Consider the following 18,536-nt stretch of genomic DNA (forward strand, 5'->3'; position numbering starts at 1 on the left):
CAGGGAAGCCTGGCGTGCTGCAGTCCGTGGGGTCTCAGAGAGTCGGACATGACTGAGCGACTGAACAACAGGGCACAAAAATGGCTCTAAGCTGCAGATTATCGCTGTGGACTGGGAGGAGGGCAGCTTCTATTATTAGACCATCCAGGGGTCAAGAGAGCATTTGTTTTTGAAAACACAAATTTGATATTTTAAAATAAATTTTCACTTGGACAGGGCAGCCTTTCTGCCCATGGCATTTTTAAAAAAAATCTCAAAAAGAAGTCTCAGACAATGAGTCTGTGGTTGGACAGGCTTCCCTTTTCGCTCCGGCTGCCGGGATGCTCTGGACAAACTGTTCAAACGAATCCCTGCCTTTTGAATTATGCTGTAGTTGTTGGTTTTGGTTTTTTTTTTTTTTTTTGCTATTTCAGATTAAATGATAATAGGATTGTTTGTTGGAGCACATGCTCAAATTCTTTAATCAATTCAAACCTCAGCTGCAGAGAAAGCTGTGAATGGAGACCTCTCCCAGCAGACCCCAGAGCCACAGCCTCCCCAGTGGGACCTGCTGTGAGCTTGCCTCCCTGGGGATGAAGGCTTCACCTCACTTATCAGATAAAATTCTTAGCAGCGCCTGAAGCCGACATTTGGCTCCAGAAGGATATGCAGCCTTCTCTGTGCAGATTCCAGTGTCAGGGACAAGGTGGGCTGGTGGGGAGGGGACTGTGAGCAAGGGGCTGGCTCTGGGGGTCAGCAGAAACCCCTCCTCTGTCTCAGGACATATGGCCCTGGCCCTGCATGCAGGGTGGGCTCTGAACACCCCGTTTCTGCAGTGGGAGCTCGTGGGAGCCGTCCTGGAGCGCTGGGCTCCCTCCCTACCCCTCTGTCTCATCTTTGGTCCCAGAACAGCCACCCAGGCCGTGAGGCCAGCACCTCTCTGCCCCCGCCCTGCTCTCACTCTGCCTCAGGTCCACAGCCTCCTGACAATCCCCTTCTCCATTCAGAAGCATGTATTGAGCACCCACTGCATACACGCCTTGGCTCAGCTCCCAGGGGATGAAGCAGTTATCAGAGAGCCGCAGACCACAGGAGCCCAGAGGTCACCGCTCTCCTCATGGCCCTCCCTATGGGCTTCTGGGTGGTGTGGAATGAATGGTGGGGAGCTGAGTGTGGGTGCTGGAGGGAGAGGGCCAGAAGGAAGCCGGGAGGCTTCCTGGAGGAGGTGGCCTAGAGCCAGGCTGAAGGCAGAAGTGCACACAGGGCCAGCGGGTGGGGGCGTCCCGGGCTGAGCCAAGGCTCGGAGGCGGGAGCGCCCGAGACCCCTGGCCCCGGTTCCCTGCGGTGTGTTTATCCGCAGCTATCCATTCCCACTGCTCCCCAGAGTCGTCAGGCCCCCTCCCAGCACCGCAGAGGCTGCCCCCCACAGCCCTGCCTCGCCCACTTACTCCAGAGGCCCTGGCACAGGGGCTCGCTGCTGCCCGCTGACTGGGGCAGGGAGCACTTCTGGCACACGCAGTCCTTGCCGTTGAAGGTCACTCGGTCCCCCGGCGGGAAGGGCGACCTGGAATAAGACAGCGCGTTACCAGCCAGGATCCCCCCCAGCCCGGCTCTTCTCCTGGGAGAACACCACCCTGGACACCACGCGGCCCTCTCCCGGAGACCAGGCCCGGGACACAGGGCCTCCCCGCGCAGGCGCCACCGCGGCCCCTCCAGCCGGCCTCAGACTGGCCACTGGACGGCCTGGCCGCGGTCTCCCCATCACGCCAGCAGGAGGAACCACGAGGCCGTGGGGAGGGCAGGCGGGGGCCGGCTGGCACTTACACACGGCGGCGAGCCACCGATCCCCCGGGCAGTCTAGGCTGTGGCCTCCCGCATCCGACCCCGCCTCCCCTGACCACCCGGGCCAAGGCAACAATGCCGTTCACTGAACGCCCACTGCTGCCAGCCAGGTTCCATGACAGACTCTTAGTTCCCGCCTCCTCTAACAGCTGTTTAACGTGCTTGTCCACGTGGGTCTTCATTTTCCTCTATCCGTGAGAAAACTGAAGTTCAGAGAAGGCGGTTAACTCTCCCAAGGACACACAGCTGCTGCCTTTCAGAGCCAGAGTCACCTGGGCCCTCCCTGCCTGGGTCCTGCAGAAAGCTCGGCCACTAGGAGCATGCAAAACCGCACGCTGGGTTCCTGTCTTTAGTTTACAGTCCGGGATTTTGTTCACTGTGGTCCAGGATCCAAAGGCAGCGCTACACGATCCCCCGCACTCTCGCTCTGCACAGCGCTCTCCCCTCGGCCACGCTGCTCTGGCTGTGGCTGTCTCTCTAATCCAGGGAGGACGCCATATCCTCCTTGGCTCAAGAAACAGCCTGGGGGCGGAGTCTGGGCGCTCACCGGGGTCCCGGCATTCGACTCCTCTGTTAGTCCTGGGCTGCCTGGGCCCCGGTATCCCCCAAAACAACTGTTTTGTCTATTTTTTTTTTTGGTTTTCTAGTTGTTTATAGTGGATGGATAAGTCCAGGCCCGGTGACTCCAGAACCACAGAGCCGTCAGCTGTTATTTTTAAAAGGGTGGATCACAGAGGTGACCCTTCAAAGCCGCGGTGATTATGTCTCTAAGCTACGCGCAGAGAAATCAAACATGCAGACCACCCTGGGGGCAACTCGACCCAGACAGGCTGCCATGACACGCAGTGGCCCTCCACTAGAAATGCCCCTTGTCATCCTGGCTTTCTGGCTCAGCACTTTCCCCTACCCTTGACAAAGCTCCCATTTCTGTCTGGAGCAGAGGCTGTAACTACAGAAAATGGCTTCAGGAACAGCACTCCAGAAAGTCCCCTTTCAGCTGGGTGGGGTGAGACAGAACAGAGAGAAAACGAACCCGGAGGTTTTCAGTCTGTTTCCTAGAAATGGAACATTCCCCTGGGAGCGATGTATCTGGGGCTGCACAGGGAGGGGGAGAGAGGAGGAGGGGGAGGGAGGGGGAGGGGGCAGGATGCCCACTGCCCGCTGACCCCTCTCCGAGCCCCAAATGTGCACGGCAGAGAGGGGAGTGGGTGCAGCCCTGTGGCTGAGGGTGAGCCCCTCAGTCTGCTTCCAGGGACGACTCACTGCCCACCTGCTCCGTGCCAGGCTCTGGGCACCAGAGAGTAGTCTGATCCAGCCCCTGCCTGTGGGCACTCGCATCGGGCAGCTCCAGGACACGGTGCCCAGTGGGTTGTGCGGCTAGGATGGCAGCGGGCCCACGAGGAGAGAGGGAGGGCAGAGGCCCCAGGGGAGGCCAGTCTGGCCGTGCCCTTGTGTCGCTGGACGCTGTGCCCTGCAGGGTCCGGGCTAAGGCGGCTCCAGTCACCAGTGCCAGCCCGGGGCCTGGCCCCGTGGAGGTGCTGAGGAACGCCTGCACAGGCGACCGAGTGAGCGGAGGAGCACAGGGACTGGAGCACACCGTGGCGCTCCTCTCAGCAGGGCTGGCGGCCCACACTTACTCGTGGAGGCCATGGGGGCGGCGTGGAGCAGTGACAGGTGGGGGGAAAGCAGGGGCCCCAGCACCGAGGCCTTGGTGGGACTCCAGGCACACAAGTTCTGGGCCCGAGCGGGGCAGAAGCTGGGGGGATTTTGGAACGGGGGGGACCTGGGGAGATGCCTGCGCTGCCTGGTGGATTTTGGGGCCCACAGACCAGGGACGGGGGCCACAGGTGGGCAGCTACCGGACAGCAGAGGAGAGGGGAGCGCCAGTGGGTGGGCTCAGAGGGGATGAAGCGAGGGCATCGCGGCACCAACATGAGAGAAGGCAAGCCGAGGCGGCAGACGGGACAGGACCCAGCCAAGGCTGCAGACAGGACAGGACCCGGCCGAGGCGGCAGACGGGACAGGACCAGGCCGAGGGGGCTGCGGAGGCTGGAGCAAGGGAAGGGGAGCGCGCCCTGGAAGCCATTGGCGGCCATGAGCTGGTAGCCTCGGCACCCACGGGCCTCTGCATCCCCGGAAGAGGGCTCAGTCTCATGTGGCAAGCGGCGGGGGGCCCGCAGGGTGTGGGGCTGGACAGAGGTGCGCCTCCGGGCAGGGTCAGGGTGTGTCTGCCACACTTGGCCCTGAGCCAGAGGGAGAAAGGGAGGGGGAGGGAGGGGGGAGGAAAGGAAGACAGAGGAGGGAGGCAAGGAAGAGGGAGGGGGAGGAGGAAGGAGGGAGGAGGGGGAGGGAGGGGGAGGAGGGGGAGAGAGGGGAGGAGGGGGAGAGAGGGGAGGAGGGGAGGAGAGGGAGGAGGGGGAGTAGAGGGAGGAGGGGGAGTAGAGGGAGGCAAGGAAGACAGAGGAGGGAGGCAAGGAAGAGGGAGGGGGAGGGAGGAGGGGGAGCAGGGGGAGGAGGGAGCAGGGGGAGGAGGGAGGAGGGGGAGGAGAGAGCAGGGAGGAGGAGGGAGCAGGGGGAGGAAGGAGCAGGGGAGGAGAGGGAAGCAAGGAAGAGGGAGGCGGCCCCACTCACCGGCACACGGCGCACACGAAGCAGTCGGGGTGGTAGGTCTTGCCCAGAGCCGACACCACCTCGCCCTCGATGAAGCGGTCACAGCTGAAGCAGCGGGTCCCATACAGCCTCTGGTAGTCCTGCGTGCAGATGTACTCGCCCTGCCGCACGAAGAAGCCGCCCTCGGCCAGGTCACAGCCACACGCTGGGGACACAGGCAGAGCCGAGTTAGCAGGCGACCACCAGCTCCCGGGTCCTGACGGGCCACACACCGGCCTCAGGGGGGAACCTGGGGTGGCTCACTGAATCCCTGGGATGCCGGGTCCAGGCTCAGACTCCAGCTTGGGCCCCTCAGCCTGGAGCTGAGTGGACCTCCTTGTGGAAGCCTCTAGAAAGGGACACTAGCCCAGCAAGAGAACGAGGCCGTGCTGGGGGGCCAGTCCAGGGTCTCCTCGCCTCCTTGAGGCCCCCAGGGATGAAGGGGAGATGCCCACGAGCCCCCAGCCCCTCCAGCTGTGCTGTCCCCAGCACAGAAATACCAGATGGGGGAGGCGGTCAGTACCTGGGCACCTACTATGTGCTAGGCCCTGTTCTGGATGGGAAGATTCCATAAGGACAAATGATCACCCCCAGGCCACAGCAAGGCTTCCTGACTCTCCGCACCCGTCTCCCCCAGTGTTGAGGCCGGACCTCCTGCAGGAGGTAGACAGGCCAGGCACACAGGCACTGACCCTAATACACACCTCCTGCCCTGGGAGGACCAGGTAGGGGGGACTTGCCAGGTAGAGGAGGAGGCGCCTTCCCCCAGGACGGGCCCCAGGGCACGGGGGAGCCAGGCTTGGTTCCCAAGGCAGCAGCCTTCATGCCCCTCCCTGCGGAGGACGACCCTGCCATCCGGTCCATCTGGGGTCTTCATGCGTCTCAGCCCCTAAGCTAGGGTCTTCAAAAACTCTGCAGCCCATCTTCTAATCAATGCTTAAACGTTTTCATCAAAACATTAACTGAGGGAACCTCCCTGGTCGTCCAGCGGCTAAGACTCACTGCTCCCAGGGAAAGGGGCCTGCGTCTGCGCCCTGCTCAGCAAGCTAGACACCCCACAGCTAAGAGTTCACACGCTGCAGCAGGCAAATACATAAACAACGTTTAAAGATTAACTCATTGCAGAGGTTATCATTTCTGGGAAATTCTAAGAATGGGCAACTTTAACTAGTCGAGTGGAGATGCCAAAGCAAGACCATGGACTTCTGTTTAAAAACCCAGAGCCAGGTTCTGAGTAAAGGCAGGTGTTCATCCCCCTTCTGCCTGGAAAGCCAATTTCTAGCCCTCCCCAACAGAACCGTCTGCAAGAGGGGCGTTTCTGAGATGGAAAACGCCAATGGTTCCACAACAAAAACCCCGCAGTCCACACGGAGCTCAATTTATCAGAAATTTCTCATGGTCATGCGTGCATGCCAAGTCATTTCAGTCGTGTCTGACTCTTTGCGACCCCATGGACTACAGTCTGCCAGGCTTTTCTGTCCGTAGGATTCTCCGGGCATGAATACTGAGGTGGGTTGCCATGCCCTCCTCCAGGGGATCTTCCCGATCCAGGGATCGAACCGGCATCTTTTGTGTCTCCCGCATTGGCAGGCAGGTTCTTTACCACCAGGGCCACCTGGGAAGCCCTTCCTTATGGTCAGTTCAGCTGAGTCGCTCAGTCCTGTCCAGCTCTTTGTGACCCCAGGGACTGCAGCACGCCAGGCTTCCCTATGCATCACCAACTCCCAGAGCTTGCCCAAACTCACGTCCATCGGGCTGGTAATGCCATCCAACCATCTCATCCTCTGTCATCCCCTTCTCCTTCTGCCCTCAATCTTTCCCAGCATCAGGGTCTTTTCCAGTGAGTAGTTCTTTGCATCAGGTGCCCAAAGTATTGGAGCTTAAGCTTCAGCATCAGTCCTTCCAATGAATATTCAGGACTGATTTCCTTTAGGATGGACTGGTTGGATGTCCTTGCAGTCCAAGGGACTCTCAAGAGTCTTCTCCAACACCACAGTTCAAAAGCAATAGGTCTTTGGCACTCAGCTTTCTTTATGGTCCAGCTCTCACATCCATACATGACTACCGGGAAAACCACAGCTTTGACTAGAAGGACCTTTGTCGGCAAAGTAATGTCTGCTTTTTAAGCTATCTAGGTTCTTATGGTCACAGGTTGTAAATATTTAATAGCTTATTCTGGATGGGGTTGTTATTACAGCTACTAGTACAAAGTAGTACTACTTTACTAGTACTAGTAAAAAGCTAGTTACTAGTAAAAATTGCTAGTAGTAATCTATGAGAGCAACACATATGATGGGGCTCCCCTGGTGGTCCAGGGGTAAAGAATCCACCTACCAATGCAGGGGACACGCGTTCCGTCCCTGGTCCGGGAGGATTCCACACGCTGTGCGGCTACTGGGCCCGTGCGCCACAGCTGCTGAGCCTGAGGGCTGCAAGCACTGAAGGCTGCGTGCCCTAACGGCGGTGCTCCACAGCAAGAGAACCCACCGCAATAAGGCCACACACCGCATCTAGAGAGCAGGCCTGCCCGCCACAACCAGGGAAAAGCCGCACAGTGACGAAGGCCCAGCACAGCCAAGACCAGCACAGAACCTCAGAATGCAACACATACGCTGTTATTACATGGAGACGATCACTACACGGGGAGGGTAAAAGCCTTCTGCAGTGCAGTCTTGATGACACAGATGCTGGCAGTGGAGAGGAGCTCCTGGTGTCTGATCGGGGAGCCCTGACCTCTCAACAAAGCCCTGCAGGTTTGGGAGGCAAGGGCAACTGGACAGCCTCCCTTCACCACAGGTGGCTCCTCAGGCTGGTAGATTCGGGAAGAGCTCTCCGGGAATCAGAATCTCCGGAGGGTCTCAGGGTCCCTGGGGCCGGGTTCTGCTCGGCCCAGTCAGCAGCGCCTTTCAGCACGTGGACTGGTCAGCACGCACGGCGCACTCTCCCACAGCGACCTGGGGGCTCCAGTGGCTCTGCTGGGAGGGACCCACTCAGCGCAGCCCCCAGCCCCACATGGGGCGAGGCAGTGGGGGTCTCCGCGTCATCCCCTGTCCCCCTTGCTTAGGCCACAGGGCTGCACGTACCATTCTGCGCTAACAGCCGCCCGCGGGCTTGGAAATCCTTCCTTCCACATCTCCAAGGAGCGGCTGGCTCTTTGGACAAAAAGCTGAGCAGCTGCGAGCCGGGACGCCGGGGCTGCCCGGGTGATGCAGGCTCGCCCCGCGCACCGTGCTGTGGGCCCCTGGGCAGGTCCCCGGCCTCTCTGGGCCCCTCGTCCTCAGCCGGGAGGACGGCAGCACACAGGGCATCCCACGAGCTTGCGTTACGTGAGCCCCAACTCGTGCGGGGCCCCCGGCCAGGTCGTCGTTGGACTGACGTCACCCACCGGGCAGACTCGAGGCCGGCACTCGGTTCTGGATCTGCCCCCCTCCCAGGCGAGAGCGAGACCCCTTTGTTCAATCTCGCACCGCAGTGTAGCCCCAGCAGCTGCACCCCGACTTGGGAAGAACAGGCGCCCTGGGGCCTGTGCAGGAGAATTATTGTCCTCTGCCAATGCCGCCTGCAGCGATTCAGCCCTGAGTGGTGGCTGGCTCCCAGACACCCTTGGCTCTGGGGTTTGGCTCATTTTCCAATCTTCTTAAAGCTATGACGGCACTGACTATTCCTCAAAGGAGAAGAATGTGCAGAGGGATCCAGTGCCCCTTTAAACCCGAGTCTCCATCACAGAGGCACCAGAAGACGGAATAAAAGCAGCGTTTCTGCCCTGAGAGCTGGGTCCCTCTAGTGCCATGACGCGCCCCCACCCATTCCCAGGTCATCTCTGCTGCGGAGCGGACTGTCGCTGCCCAGGTGCCTAAGCTTAAGGCCAGACAGTAAAGCCAGACCTCTGCCTGCTAAAAACAGAGTCCAAATACATTCAGTTCAGTCGCTCAGGTGTGTCCGACTTTGCGACCCCATGCACTGCAGCACGCCAGGCTTCCCTGTCCATCACCAACTCCCGGCACTTGCTCAAATTCATGTCAATCCAGCTGGTGATGCCATCCAACCACCTCATCCTCTGTCATCTGCTAAAAGTCCTCATGAAGGCAATACGCTGTCCTTACTCTCCATCTGCCTAAGCAAGTAGCTGAGAGTCACGAAGGGCTCCAAGCAGCTGTGAGTGACCCCAAGAGGCCCCTTCTTTGGCGGTTAACCATGGTCATTTCTGAGAAACGGTCAGGAGGGGGCGGGCCGTGGTGGGAAGACAACCGGTATTCTGAAATACCGTTTGGCACCGACTCAAAGGAGTGTGTGAACGGCTCCTACCCTCTAACTCAGCCGTCTGTCTCTGGGACTCTATCTCAAGGAAATGACTGTGAACGTTCACAGAAGTCCACCCGCACAGTGTCAGCCGCAGCATAACTACAGGATACTGTGAAAAGTGAACGCTGGGCTTTAGAGACAGGAAGCCTGGGCGTGGATCCTCGCTGCTGTGTGACCTGGGGCAAGTTACTTAACCTCTCTGAGCCCCAGAGGCCTCATCTGTAACAAAGGGTTAATCATGCTGATTTTCCACGGTTGTCACAGTAAATCAGTAAGATGAAGCAAAGGAAACTGATCAGCCGAGCGCCGGCTGGAATCCATGCAACCGTTTAACAGCTGAGGAATGGCTCCAAGTTTGCCGTGGGCCAGGCAACTGAAGGAATTTGGGCAGGTATTGAAAGGTGCTGAACGCACGGCAGGGAAAGGGCCCACGCAGTCCCTTAAAGAGACACCAAAGTCTGTAGACAAGAGGACTCCGGATGGAAAAGACTCTCACAAAGGAAGAGACTGGGATGTGGATGGCGGTCCCTCGGGGTGGTCAGCTGAGGGGCGCTCCGGTGCCGGTGCCTGGGGCGAGGAGAGAGCGGCTGACGCCACAGCGCCAGGCAGACCAAGAACTCAGGCGTCCGCAGCGCTGGAGCAAGCTGGCTGGGGGCAGCGGGTCACCGCCCGCCCAGGCTGCAGCCTGGCCTCTGCCGCAGACCCTCCCTCTGGAAACACCAGGCCCATGTCAACTGAGAGTCCTTCCTGCCCTGACTGTCCACCGCTCTCCCCGGCTTCCGGTTCCCACAAACGCTCTGGAACACAGGCGTTTGGTCCCTGTCACCCCCCGACACCCAGACCAGCTCTGGGCATGGCCGTCCATGATCCCCAGAGGGGTGTGTCCTTGTGGACGACCCCACCTGCTGTTACCAAGTTACAGGCAGAGCTGATGCACGACACACACACACATACTCACACATGCACACTCACAAACACACATACACACACACACATGCACACACACATACACACTCACACAGACACACACACACATGCACACTCACAAATACACATACACACACACATACACACACATCACGCACACACACACCCCACACTCTCATACACACACACGCACACACATACACACGCACATACACATACACACTCACACAGGCACACACACATGCACACTCACACATACACACACACTCATACACACACATCACACACACACACCCCACACTCTCATACACACACATGCACACACACATACACACTCACACAGGCACACACACACATGCACACTCACAAATACACATACACACACACTCATACACACACACCCCATACTCTCATACACACACACACATGCACACACACATCCACACTCACACAGGCACACACACGCACATCCACACTCACAAACACACACACGCACATGCACACTCACAACACACATACACATGCACACACACATGCACACTGACAAATACACATACACACACTCACACACAGTCACACACTCATACACACACACACCACATCACACACATGCACACTCACACACACAGCCACACACATCACACACACACTCCACACTCTCATACACACACACTCACACAGACACATGCACACACACACATCACACACACACAGGCACACACATGCACACATGTACACGCACACTCACAGTCACACACATCCCACACACACATCCTACACTCTCATACACTCACACACACACTCACACAGACACATGCACACTCACACACACCACACTGACACACGCATTCACACACTCACGCACTGTCATACCTACATACTCATACACACACACATGCATTCACACACACACTCACATACACACACACATTCACACACTCACACAGTCACACCTACACACTCATACTCACACACACACACACTCACACAGGCACACACACATGCACACTCACAAATACACATACACACACACTCATACACACACATCACGCACACACACACCCCACACTCTCATACACACACACACACACACACACACGTTCCTTCCCCATCTTCACTCTTTCTGCAAACACGAGCATGCTCAGCCCCTGGGCCGCACGGGTCAGGAAGCACCAGCTTTCCTGTCTCGCTGTCTCATCTTCTCGGCGTTTTGGCGTCGGGGCCTGTGCTTTCCAGGCATCGCGAGCAGGGCGACAGATGACCCCAGCTGGAAACAGACGCTCTGAAAGCACAGGACTCGGCCACACGTGGAAGGTCCGGAGGACCAGATTCATCGTCCTAGGCAAGTTTCAAGCTGTTTGTAACAACAGTAACAGCTTTCATTGTTTCCCGAGGACCTGCTGTGTGCTGGGTGTTTGGCCTATTTCCATCTCACCCAGAGTCCCATTGTGCACCGTGAACCTGGCTGGGTTCTAAGACAATCTGGAAGCAGACGCCCCCTCAGGCTCTCGTCCAAGCTGGCCTCGGGCCGGGGCTCCAGGCCCGTCTCCCCACCCTGCCGTGACCCCCCACATCAGCCCGGCACCCAGAGACCACGACACTAAGACACACAGGACCCTCCTGCGTTCTTCCTCCTCCGGGGTCAGGGCCCGGGTCCTTGCAAGAACCCCTCCAGCCCTCCTCACTCCCTCCTCACTCTACTCCGGGCAAGCAGGCGTCCTGCTGTCCTGGAAACCGCCGGGCACAGCTGCCTGCTCCACGGTCACTGCCCTGGCTGTTCCCTCTGCTTGCAATGCCCTTCCCTTACTTCCTCCGAGTCTTCATGCAAAGGTCACCTCCTCTGTGAAGACCGCCCTGATCACCCAACTTAAAAGAGTGTCTTCCTGACACTCCCAACTCCATCTTCATCTTGCTCCTTGTCTTCCCCTCCCTAGTACTTCACTTTCAGTATATAATGAAAATCTACTTATTTACGCTATCTAGTGCTTCTTCTCCATCTCCCGGCCCTAGAACGAGATCTCCACAAGGACGAGGATGTCTGTTTTGTTCATGGATCTGTCCCAGGCACCCAGAACGCTGCCCGGCTCAGAGCAGGGGCCCAGTAGGGTTGCTGAATGGAAACCGAGGCTAAGAAATGTGTCTGAGACCCACGTGAGCAGGGAGTGGCAGAGCTGGGATGGGAACCCAGAGCTGGCAGCAGAGCCCGAGCCTGACAACGTCAAGAGGGCCTAGAAAACGACGCGACTCCTTTCCCAGATTTTCATATTCGGGTGAACCAAGTCACGCCAAGCAAGCGTCTGGGTGGCGGGACCCCAATACGCTGGGATCTCGGGTCAGAATTCAACACAGCTGTCTTCTGTGCTAACAGACCCTGCTGCGGTTGGAGTGTCAACACACCCACCAAGGGAGGAACCTGGCTGGAGTCAGTCAGTCCCCGCCCTCCCTTTCCTCTTTACTGGTGGGAGGGAGTGTGACCCAGTTCTAGCCAGTGAGTCATATAGGAAGCCTGTGAGGGCCTCCAGGGAAACGCTCTCCTCCCTGATCAAAGGGTCCCTGCCGCTCAGTCGCTCAGTCGTGTCCGGCTCTTTGCGACCCCATGGACTGCAGCACGCCAGGCCTCCCTGTCCATCACCATCTCCCGGAGCTTGCTCAAACTCATGTCCATTGAGTCAGTGATGCCATCCAATCATCTCCTCCTCTGCTCTCCTTTTGCCTTCAGTCTTTCCCAGCATCAGGGTCTTTTCCAGTGAGTCAGCTCTTCCCATCAGGTGGCCAAAGTACTGGAGCTTCAGCTTCAGCATCAGTCCTTCCAGTGAATATTCAGGGTTGGTTTCCTTTAGGATGGACTGGTTGGATCTCCTCGCAGTCCAAGGGACTCTCAAGAGTCTTCTCCACCACCACAGCTCAAAAGCATCAATTATTCAGTCCTCCGTCTTCTCTATGGCCCAACTCTCACATCCATACATGACCACTGGAAAAACCGTATCTTTGACTATATGGACCTTTGTTGGCAATGCGATTTCTCTACTTTTTAATAAACAGTCTAGGTTTGTCATCAAAGGGAGATTATCCTGACTAACCAAACAGGGCAATCGTGCGGGAGGAGGGCACCTTTGTCCCACATCCCTGCCCAAACACTTCCCCAGGGTTCAGTGTCAACCTGTGAGGATATGATGTTTGGAGTTAGAGTAACCATCTTGAGACCATGAGGACAGGCACTGCTGAAATGCAAAAGGCTGGGGGTGGGGCAGTTGGGGTGGAGAAGCGGGAAAAGAAGCCAGTCTTTGATGACTTTGTTGAGCTGTTACATTAACAAGCTCTGGGGGTGAGAAGGCTGCCTGTTAAGATGATAAATAGCCATGTAATTTAAGACACTGTAAGTTGGTCCTTCTCTTTTATTCATCCAAGAGCATCTTTAGTGACTCATAGACTTTGCATTTTCATGAGCGGTGAATAAAAGATCAATCGAACACTATGCAATCCTCGTGCTTGGAAAAATGCAACTTTTTAAAAGCTTGCAGGAACTCTTGGCTGTTCTTGTCATTTTCCAGCAGGTTAAGCAGACATGCCTCCTCCTGAGGGCAGGGGCCCTGCTGTGTCTGCAGGCTGACAGGGCTCCTGGCACAGAATGAGCCTGTGGGTGGGTGGATGCCTGGGGGTCTTAGAACCAGGCCTGCATGCCCACAGACTCCTGCCACTGCCCCGCCTCAGGTGCCTGCTGGGGCTCAATGGTGAGGTCCAGATGCTGGCCCAGCACTGCCCACCCCGGCTGCTAAGGACTGGGCCAGACCCATTCCCATGTCTACTCGGGAGGCTGGAGCTCAGAGAAGGACCCTGGGGGAGGGTCACCGGCGGCAGCCCTCCCCCACCCCGCTCCCCGCACCGACCAAACCCTGTGGGCCACAGCAGGTGATGGGCTGGGGGCTGGACATCTAACGCCTTTTATCCGGTTCCTGAGGTCGGTGCTCCCGGACAATCCTTCTAAACACAGTGAGTGCTTCCCCTGGATCTTTTCAAATCAGCTTTTGAAAAAGAGCAATCTAATGGCTTTGGCTTTATGCAGGAACACAGCGCATGCTTCTGTGGGAGCACAGAGGAGACTGAACCTGGGCAGCTCTGATGAGCAGAAGAAACGGGTCAGGCAGGGCCCTGGCCAGGGTGTCGGGTCACATCTGCCCCAGGGAAGGTCCCCAGGCACTGGCGCAGCCCTGTGGGCCTAGGGTTGAGTGAAGGGCACAGGGTCACGGCTGAGGGCAGGGCAGCGGTCCTCAAGTTTTCTTTTCAAACGACTGAACTCAACACAAGAGCTCCCACAGAGTCTGTGATGCGGCTACAGATGGGGGGCTTCTATGGGGGGTAGGGGCTCTCCCCGCTGCCCTCCTTCCCTGCCCTCCTTGTCCCCCTGTCCAGGAGGCCCCTCCACGGAACCCGAGAGGGAAGACCTTCATTCAGGGGTCTTAGCAAGAGGCAAGGGTGGAGGATCCAGGGCCAGGGCAGTGCCTGCGTGCCCCTGGGGAGACTGAGTGGCCAGCAGGGCCCGCCGCCCCCCATGCAGACCCCCGACAGGGAGATGGGAGCTCCCGAGAGAGCTGGTTCACAGCCCTGGGAGGCACCAACGGGCGTCCAGCCATGGCCATCAAGGGGTCTGGTGGGAGCCTGGGCCCAGAGGGGTGGGGGCAAGGCCAGGCCCAACACTCGCTCCAGCCAGGAGGCCTGGCTGGTCGCAGGGTGTGCGTCGGGGCAGAGTGGCACCCCGTCCACTCAGCTCCAGCCAGCCGACCGGGCTCCTGTCTGCCCCATGTCCACTCTCCACACGCCCGTCAATCCACTCCGCAGTCACCCCCCACCCACTCACCCTCACACTCCACCCACCCTCCCCGCTTCCTTCCCCACCCCGCCCCAACCCCCGCCTGCACACACAGCCAGTTCCCAGGTGCACCAGCTGCACGCAGAGGTGAGTTGGACACTGCACCTGCTACCTGGGGCCAGGTAAGCTCAAGGTGCTACCTTCATCCCAGGTGATGGGAGAGACCGAGGCCCTTCTGCCTGGAGAGCCCACTCTGGTCCCTACTAGGCAGATGGGCTGGAGGCAGGGGCCCGCTGGGGACCGTGGCACTGACTCGAGGCATTGGGTGGGGTGAGGGGCAGAACACAGCTGGCCCTTGGGGTTTTCTCTCCTTCCGAGGCTCACGCGAGGTCTGCTCTTTCTGTCTCTCCCATTCATCCGTCTCCATCCTCCCCTCCCTCTCTCCCCCAGCTTTCTCCTGCTCTTATTTGAAGATCTTCGGGTCTAGGGTCTCCAGCAGCTGACCGGATTTGCCCCCTTGGGCAAGCAGGGTCCCCCCGTTGCCTCAGTTTCCCCTCCTGGGAAAGGACTGGCTTGGCCCAGGAGGTCCGTGATTCTGAAGCTCCAGGGTGGCCGGGCGAGGCGGCAGTACGGAGCATGGGGTCCGTCTCTGCTCACTGATGATCGTGGCCCCCCTGACCCCGTGGCCCTCACCTCCCGCCCCCTCTTCACTGGGACACAGACCCTGCTCGGGGCCCGCACCTCGTCCCTCTGCGCTGGGGTGGGGCAGAGCTGAGACTCATGGGAAGGGCCCCCCAATCCTGACTCACGCCAGTGGCTCCCCCAGGCGACAGCTGTGAGTCACAGCCACCCTTGAATCCTCATTTTCAGTGGAGATAACCCCACAGCCACTCCCCGCCCCCCAAGACTGTGGGGCTTTAGAAGGAAACACACAAGAGAAGTGGGCTCACAGGAAGCGCTCAGCAGAGGTGAGGGCCAGGGGAGATGGGGCTGGCTTCTGGCGCCTCGCAGGACCAGCGGGCTCCCTGGGGCCCTGCTGCACCCCCGGGGGCCCCTTCCCAGCCTTTGGCTTCGACTACTAAGGGCCAACTTTCCCCACTGAGCTGGTAGATTTACCTCCTGACAAGACCAGACCAAGCCTCCAAGCTAGCTCTCAAGCCTTCCTACTCAGCGCTTTCAAAGGCCGGGTCTGGCACACAGCAGGACCTCATGGGACCACGATCAGCTGAAGGGACTCAGGCAGTTAATGGGCCCCATGTAGCTGATAAAAACCACGGTGCTCCGTGATCTTACATGTGGCGTTTGCTTCCCTACCTCGACCAGGAAGCCCAGGCCCTCACTGCCTAGGGCCCATCAAGGTCCATCTGTGAAGGTCCCTGCATCTCTGGACGGCGTTCAAACCCACGGGAGGGCAGGCTGTGACAACACCCTGTGCTGCTCAGAGGTAAGGTGAGGGTCGCAGGGTCATTGAGAGAATTCCTTAAAACTACACGGGCTTCCCAGGGGGCGCTAGCGATAAAGAACCCACCTGCCAGTTCAGAAGACATAAGAGATGGAAGTCTGATCCCTGGATTGGGAAGATCCCCTGGAGGAGGCCATGGCAACCCACTCCAGTATTCTTGCCTGGAGAATCCCACGGACACAGAAGCCTGGTGGGCTACTGTCCATAGGGTTGCAAAGAGTGGGACACGACCAAGCAACTTAGCTGCTGCTGCTTAGCCCCCACGTATGAATCCTCTGAGTCTCGGCTCTGTGTCAGATGGGTCTGATTCGTCCATTCAGTTCAGTTCAGTTCAGTCACTCAGTCGTGCCCGACTCTTTGCAACCCCATGAATCGCAGCACGCCAGGCCTCCCTGTCCATCACCAACTCCCGGAGTTCACTCAGACTCACGTCCATCGAGTCCGTGATGCCATCCAGCCATCTCATCCTCTGTCGTCCCCTTCTCCTCCTGCCCCCAATCCCTCCCAGCATCAGAGTCTTTTCCAGTGATTCATCTCTTCGCATGAGGTGGCCAAAGTACTGGAGTTTCAGCTTTAGCATCATTCCCTCCAAAAGAAATCCCAGGGCTGATCTCCTTCAGAATGGACTGGTTGGATCTCCTTGCAGTCCAAGGGACTCTCAAGAGTCTTCTCCAACACCACAGTTCAAAAGCATCAATTCTTTGGTGCTCAGCTTTCTTCACAGTCCAACTCACATCCATACATGACTATTGGAAAAACCATAGCCTTGCCTAGACGGACCTTAGTCGGCAAAGTAATGCCTCTGCTTTTGAATATACTATCTAGGTTGGTCATAACTTTCCTTCCAAGGAGTAAGCGTCTTTTAATTTCATGCCTGCAGTCACCATCTGCAGTGATTTTGGAGCCCCCCAAAATAACGTCTGACACTGTTTCTACTGTTTCCCTATCTATTTCCCATGAAGTGATGGGACCAGATGCCATGATCTTCGTTTTCTGAATGTTGAGATTTAAGCCAACTTTTTCACTCTCCCCTTTCACTTCCATCAAGAAGCTTTTTAGTTCCTCTTCACTTTCTGCCAAAAGGGTCTGCATATCTGAGGTTATTGACATTTCTTCCGGCAATCTTGATTCCAGCCCAGCGTTTCTCATGATGTACTCTGCATTTTTTCCATCCCTTCCCCCAAATGCTACTTTTCATTTGTTTTTAGGAAAGTGAAAGTCGCTCAGTCGTGTCCAACTCTCTGCGACGCCATGGACTATCCAGTTCATGGAATTCTCCAGGCCAGAACACTGGAGTGGGCAGCCCTCCCCTTCTCCAGGGGATCTTCTCAACCCAGGGATTGAACCCAGGTCTCCCGCATTGCGGGCAGATTCTTTACCACCTGAGCCACATGGGAAGCCCAAAAATACTGGAGTGGGTAAGCCTATCCCTTCTCCAGCAGATCTTCCCTACCCAGGCATCAAACTGGGGTCTCCTGCATTGCAGGCAGATTCTTTATCAGCTGAGATATCAGGGAAGCCCTGTTTTCAGGAAACTAAATGTAAATTCTCGAAATCCCTTTGGGCACGACAGAATATGAGCCATCTTTAGTGCAGGGAGGAAGGGCAGGCTGGAAGGATGCTCCCAGAAAGGCTCAGGCAGAGGGATTTCACGTGAGTTATTTTACTCTCTTATCTTTCTGATGTTTGAATATCAAATTATCTATCTGAATTTAGTGCATGTACCTGTCACTTTGTATAACCAGATAAAGAGTCATTTTCATTTGGAGCAAGTGGTAACGTTCTCAGTCCCCCTCCGGTGAGGACGGGGCATGCCTGAGGTTCACGGTCCAGCTCCGGCCCTGTGCAGCCCAAGGTGCTGAGTCCACGCCACCAGGAATGGCCATTTACTGCGTGGCTCTGGGGCCCAGGTGGCCACTTTGGCCAGTGGAGCCAAATCCTCTGACACGGCTACAGCCACTGAGGACGCTGCCCAGGACCAGACCCCGTCCTCCGACCCACTGCCCCCTTGGGCAGGAACTCCTGTTACCGCCATAAGGGATGCAGGCAGGCCACGCTGAAAAGATCACGTGGGTATATGAAGGGTGGGGATCCGTTTCTCCAGTAGCCCAGACCTAGCGAGTTTCCGGGGACACTGTGGGGCCCAGCAAGGCAGCCGGGAGGCGGGCTCCGCCACATGGCAGGGCTGCGCCTGGCCCCGCGGTGGAGCCAGGCCGGGCCGCTCACCTTTGCAGATGAAGCACTGGATGTGGAAGTACTTGCTCTGCACCCGCAGCACCTCGCCCCTGCACACGTTCCCGCAGGTGTGACACAGGATCGCCGTGCTGGGCGGCTTCTCCGGGGGGCTGGGAGCAGCCTGCGGCTCCGACACTGCAGGCGAAAAGGAGCAGCATTAAAAAGCGGGATGGGCTGGGCACAGGTGAGCAACCCGGCACCTCTTCAAGCACTCAGGGCCCCGCATAACCCCCTAGCATGACCCAGAGGGCATCGGGGGACCAGCGGAGGTCAGGAGATGGGAGACCCTGATGGTGGTCCTGTCCCCCACCTCCCAAAGGGGAGCCGATCCCC

General features: G+C 57.8%; 1 protein-coding gene across 4 annotated transcripts in view; it reads right to left on the minus strand.

Moving 5' to 3' along the window:
* ABLIM2 (actin binding LIM protein family member 2) overlaps positions 1-18,536 on the minus strand; it is a 137,250-nt gene that overhangs the window by 101,572 nt on the left and 17,142 nt on the right. For all 4 annotated transcript variants that reach the window (XR_009601182.1, XM_027971246.3, XM_060417696.1 and 1 more), the window contains exons 2-4: positions 18,195-18,338; positions 4,453-4,636; positions 1,428-1,543 (exon numbers count right to left, since the gene is read on the minus strand). Coding sequence is in view for 3 of the 4 variants with exons in the window: in XM_027971246.3 (XP_027827047.2) it covers positions 1,428-1,543; positions 4,453-4,636; positions 18,195-18,338 (444 nt within the window). In the remaining variant the exon portion in view is untranslated. The remainder of the gene's footprint in view (positions 1-1,427; positions 1,544-4,452; positions 4,637-18,194; positions 18,339-18,536) is intronic.

This window comes from Ovis aries, chromosome 6, assembly GCF_016772045.2.
Source record: "Ovis aries strain OAR_USU_Benz2616 breed Rambouillet chromosome 6, ARS-UI_Ramb_v3.0, whole genome shotgun sequence".
Lineage (NCBI taxonomy): Eukaryota > Metazoa > Chordata > Mammalia > Artiodactyla > Bovidae > Ovis > Ovis aries.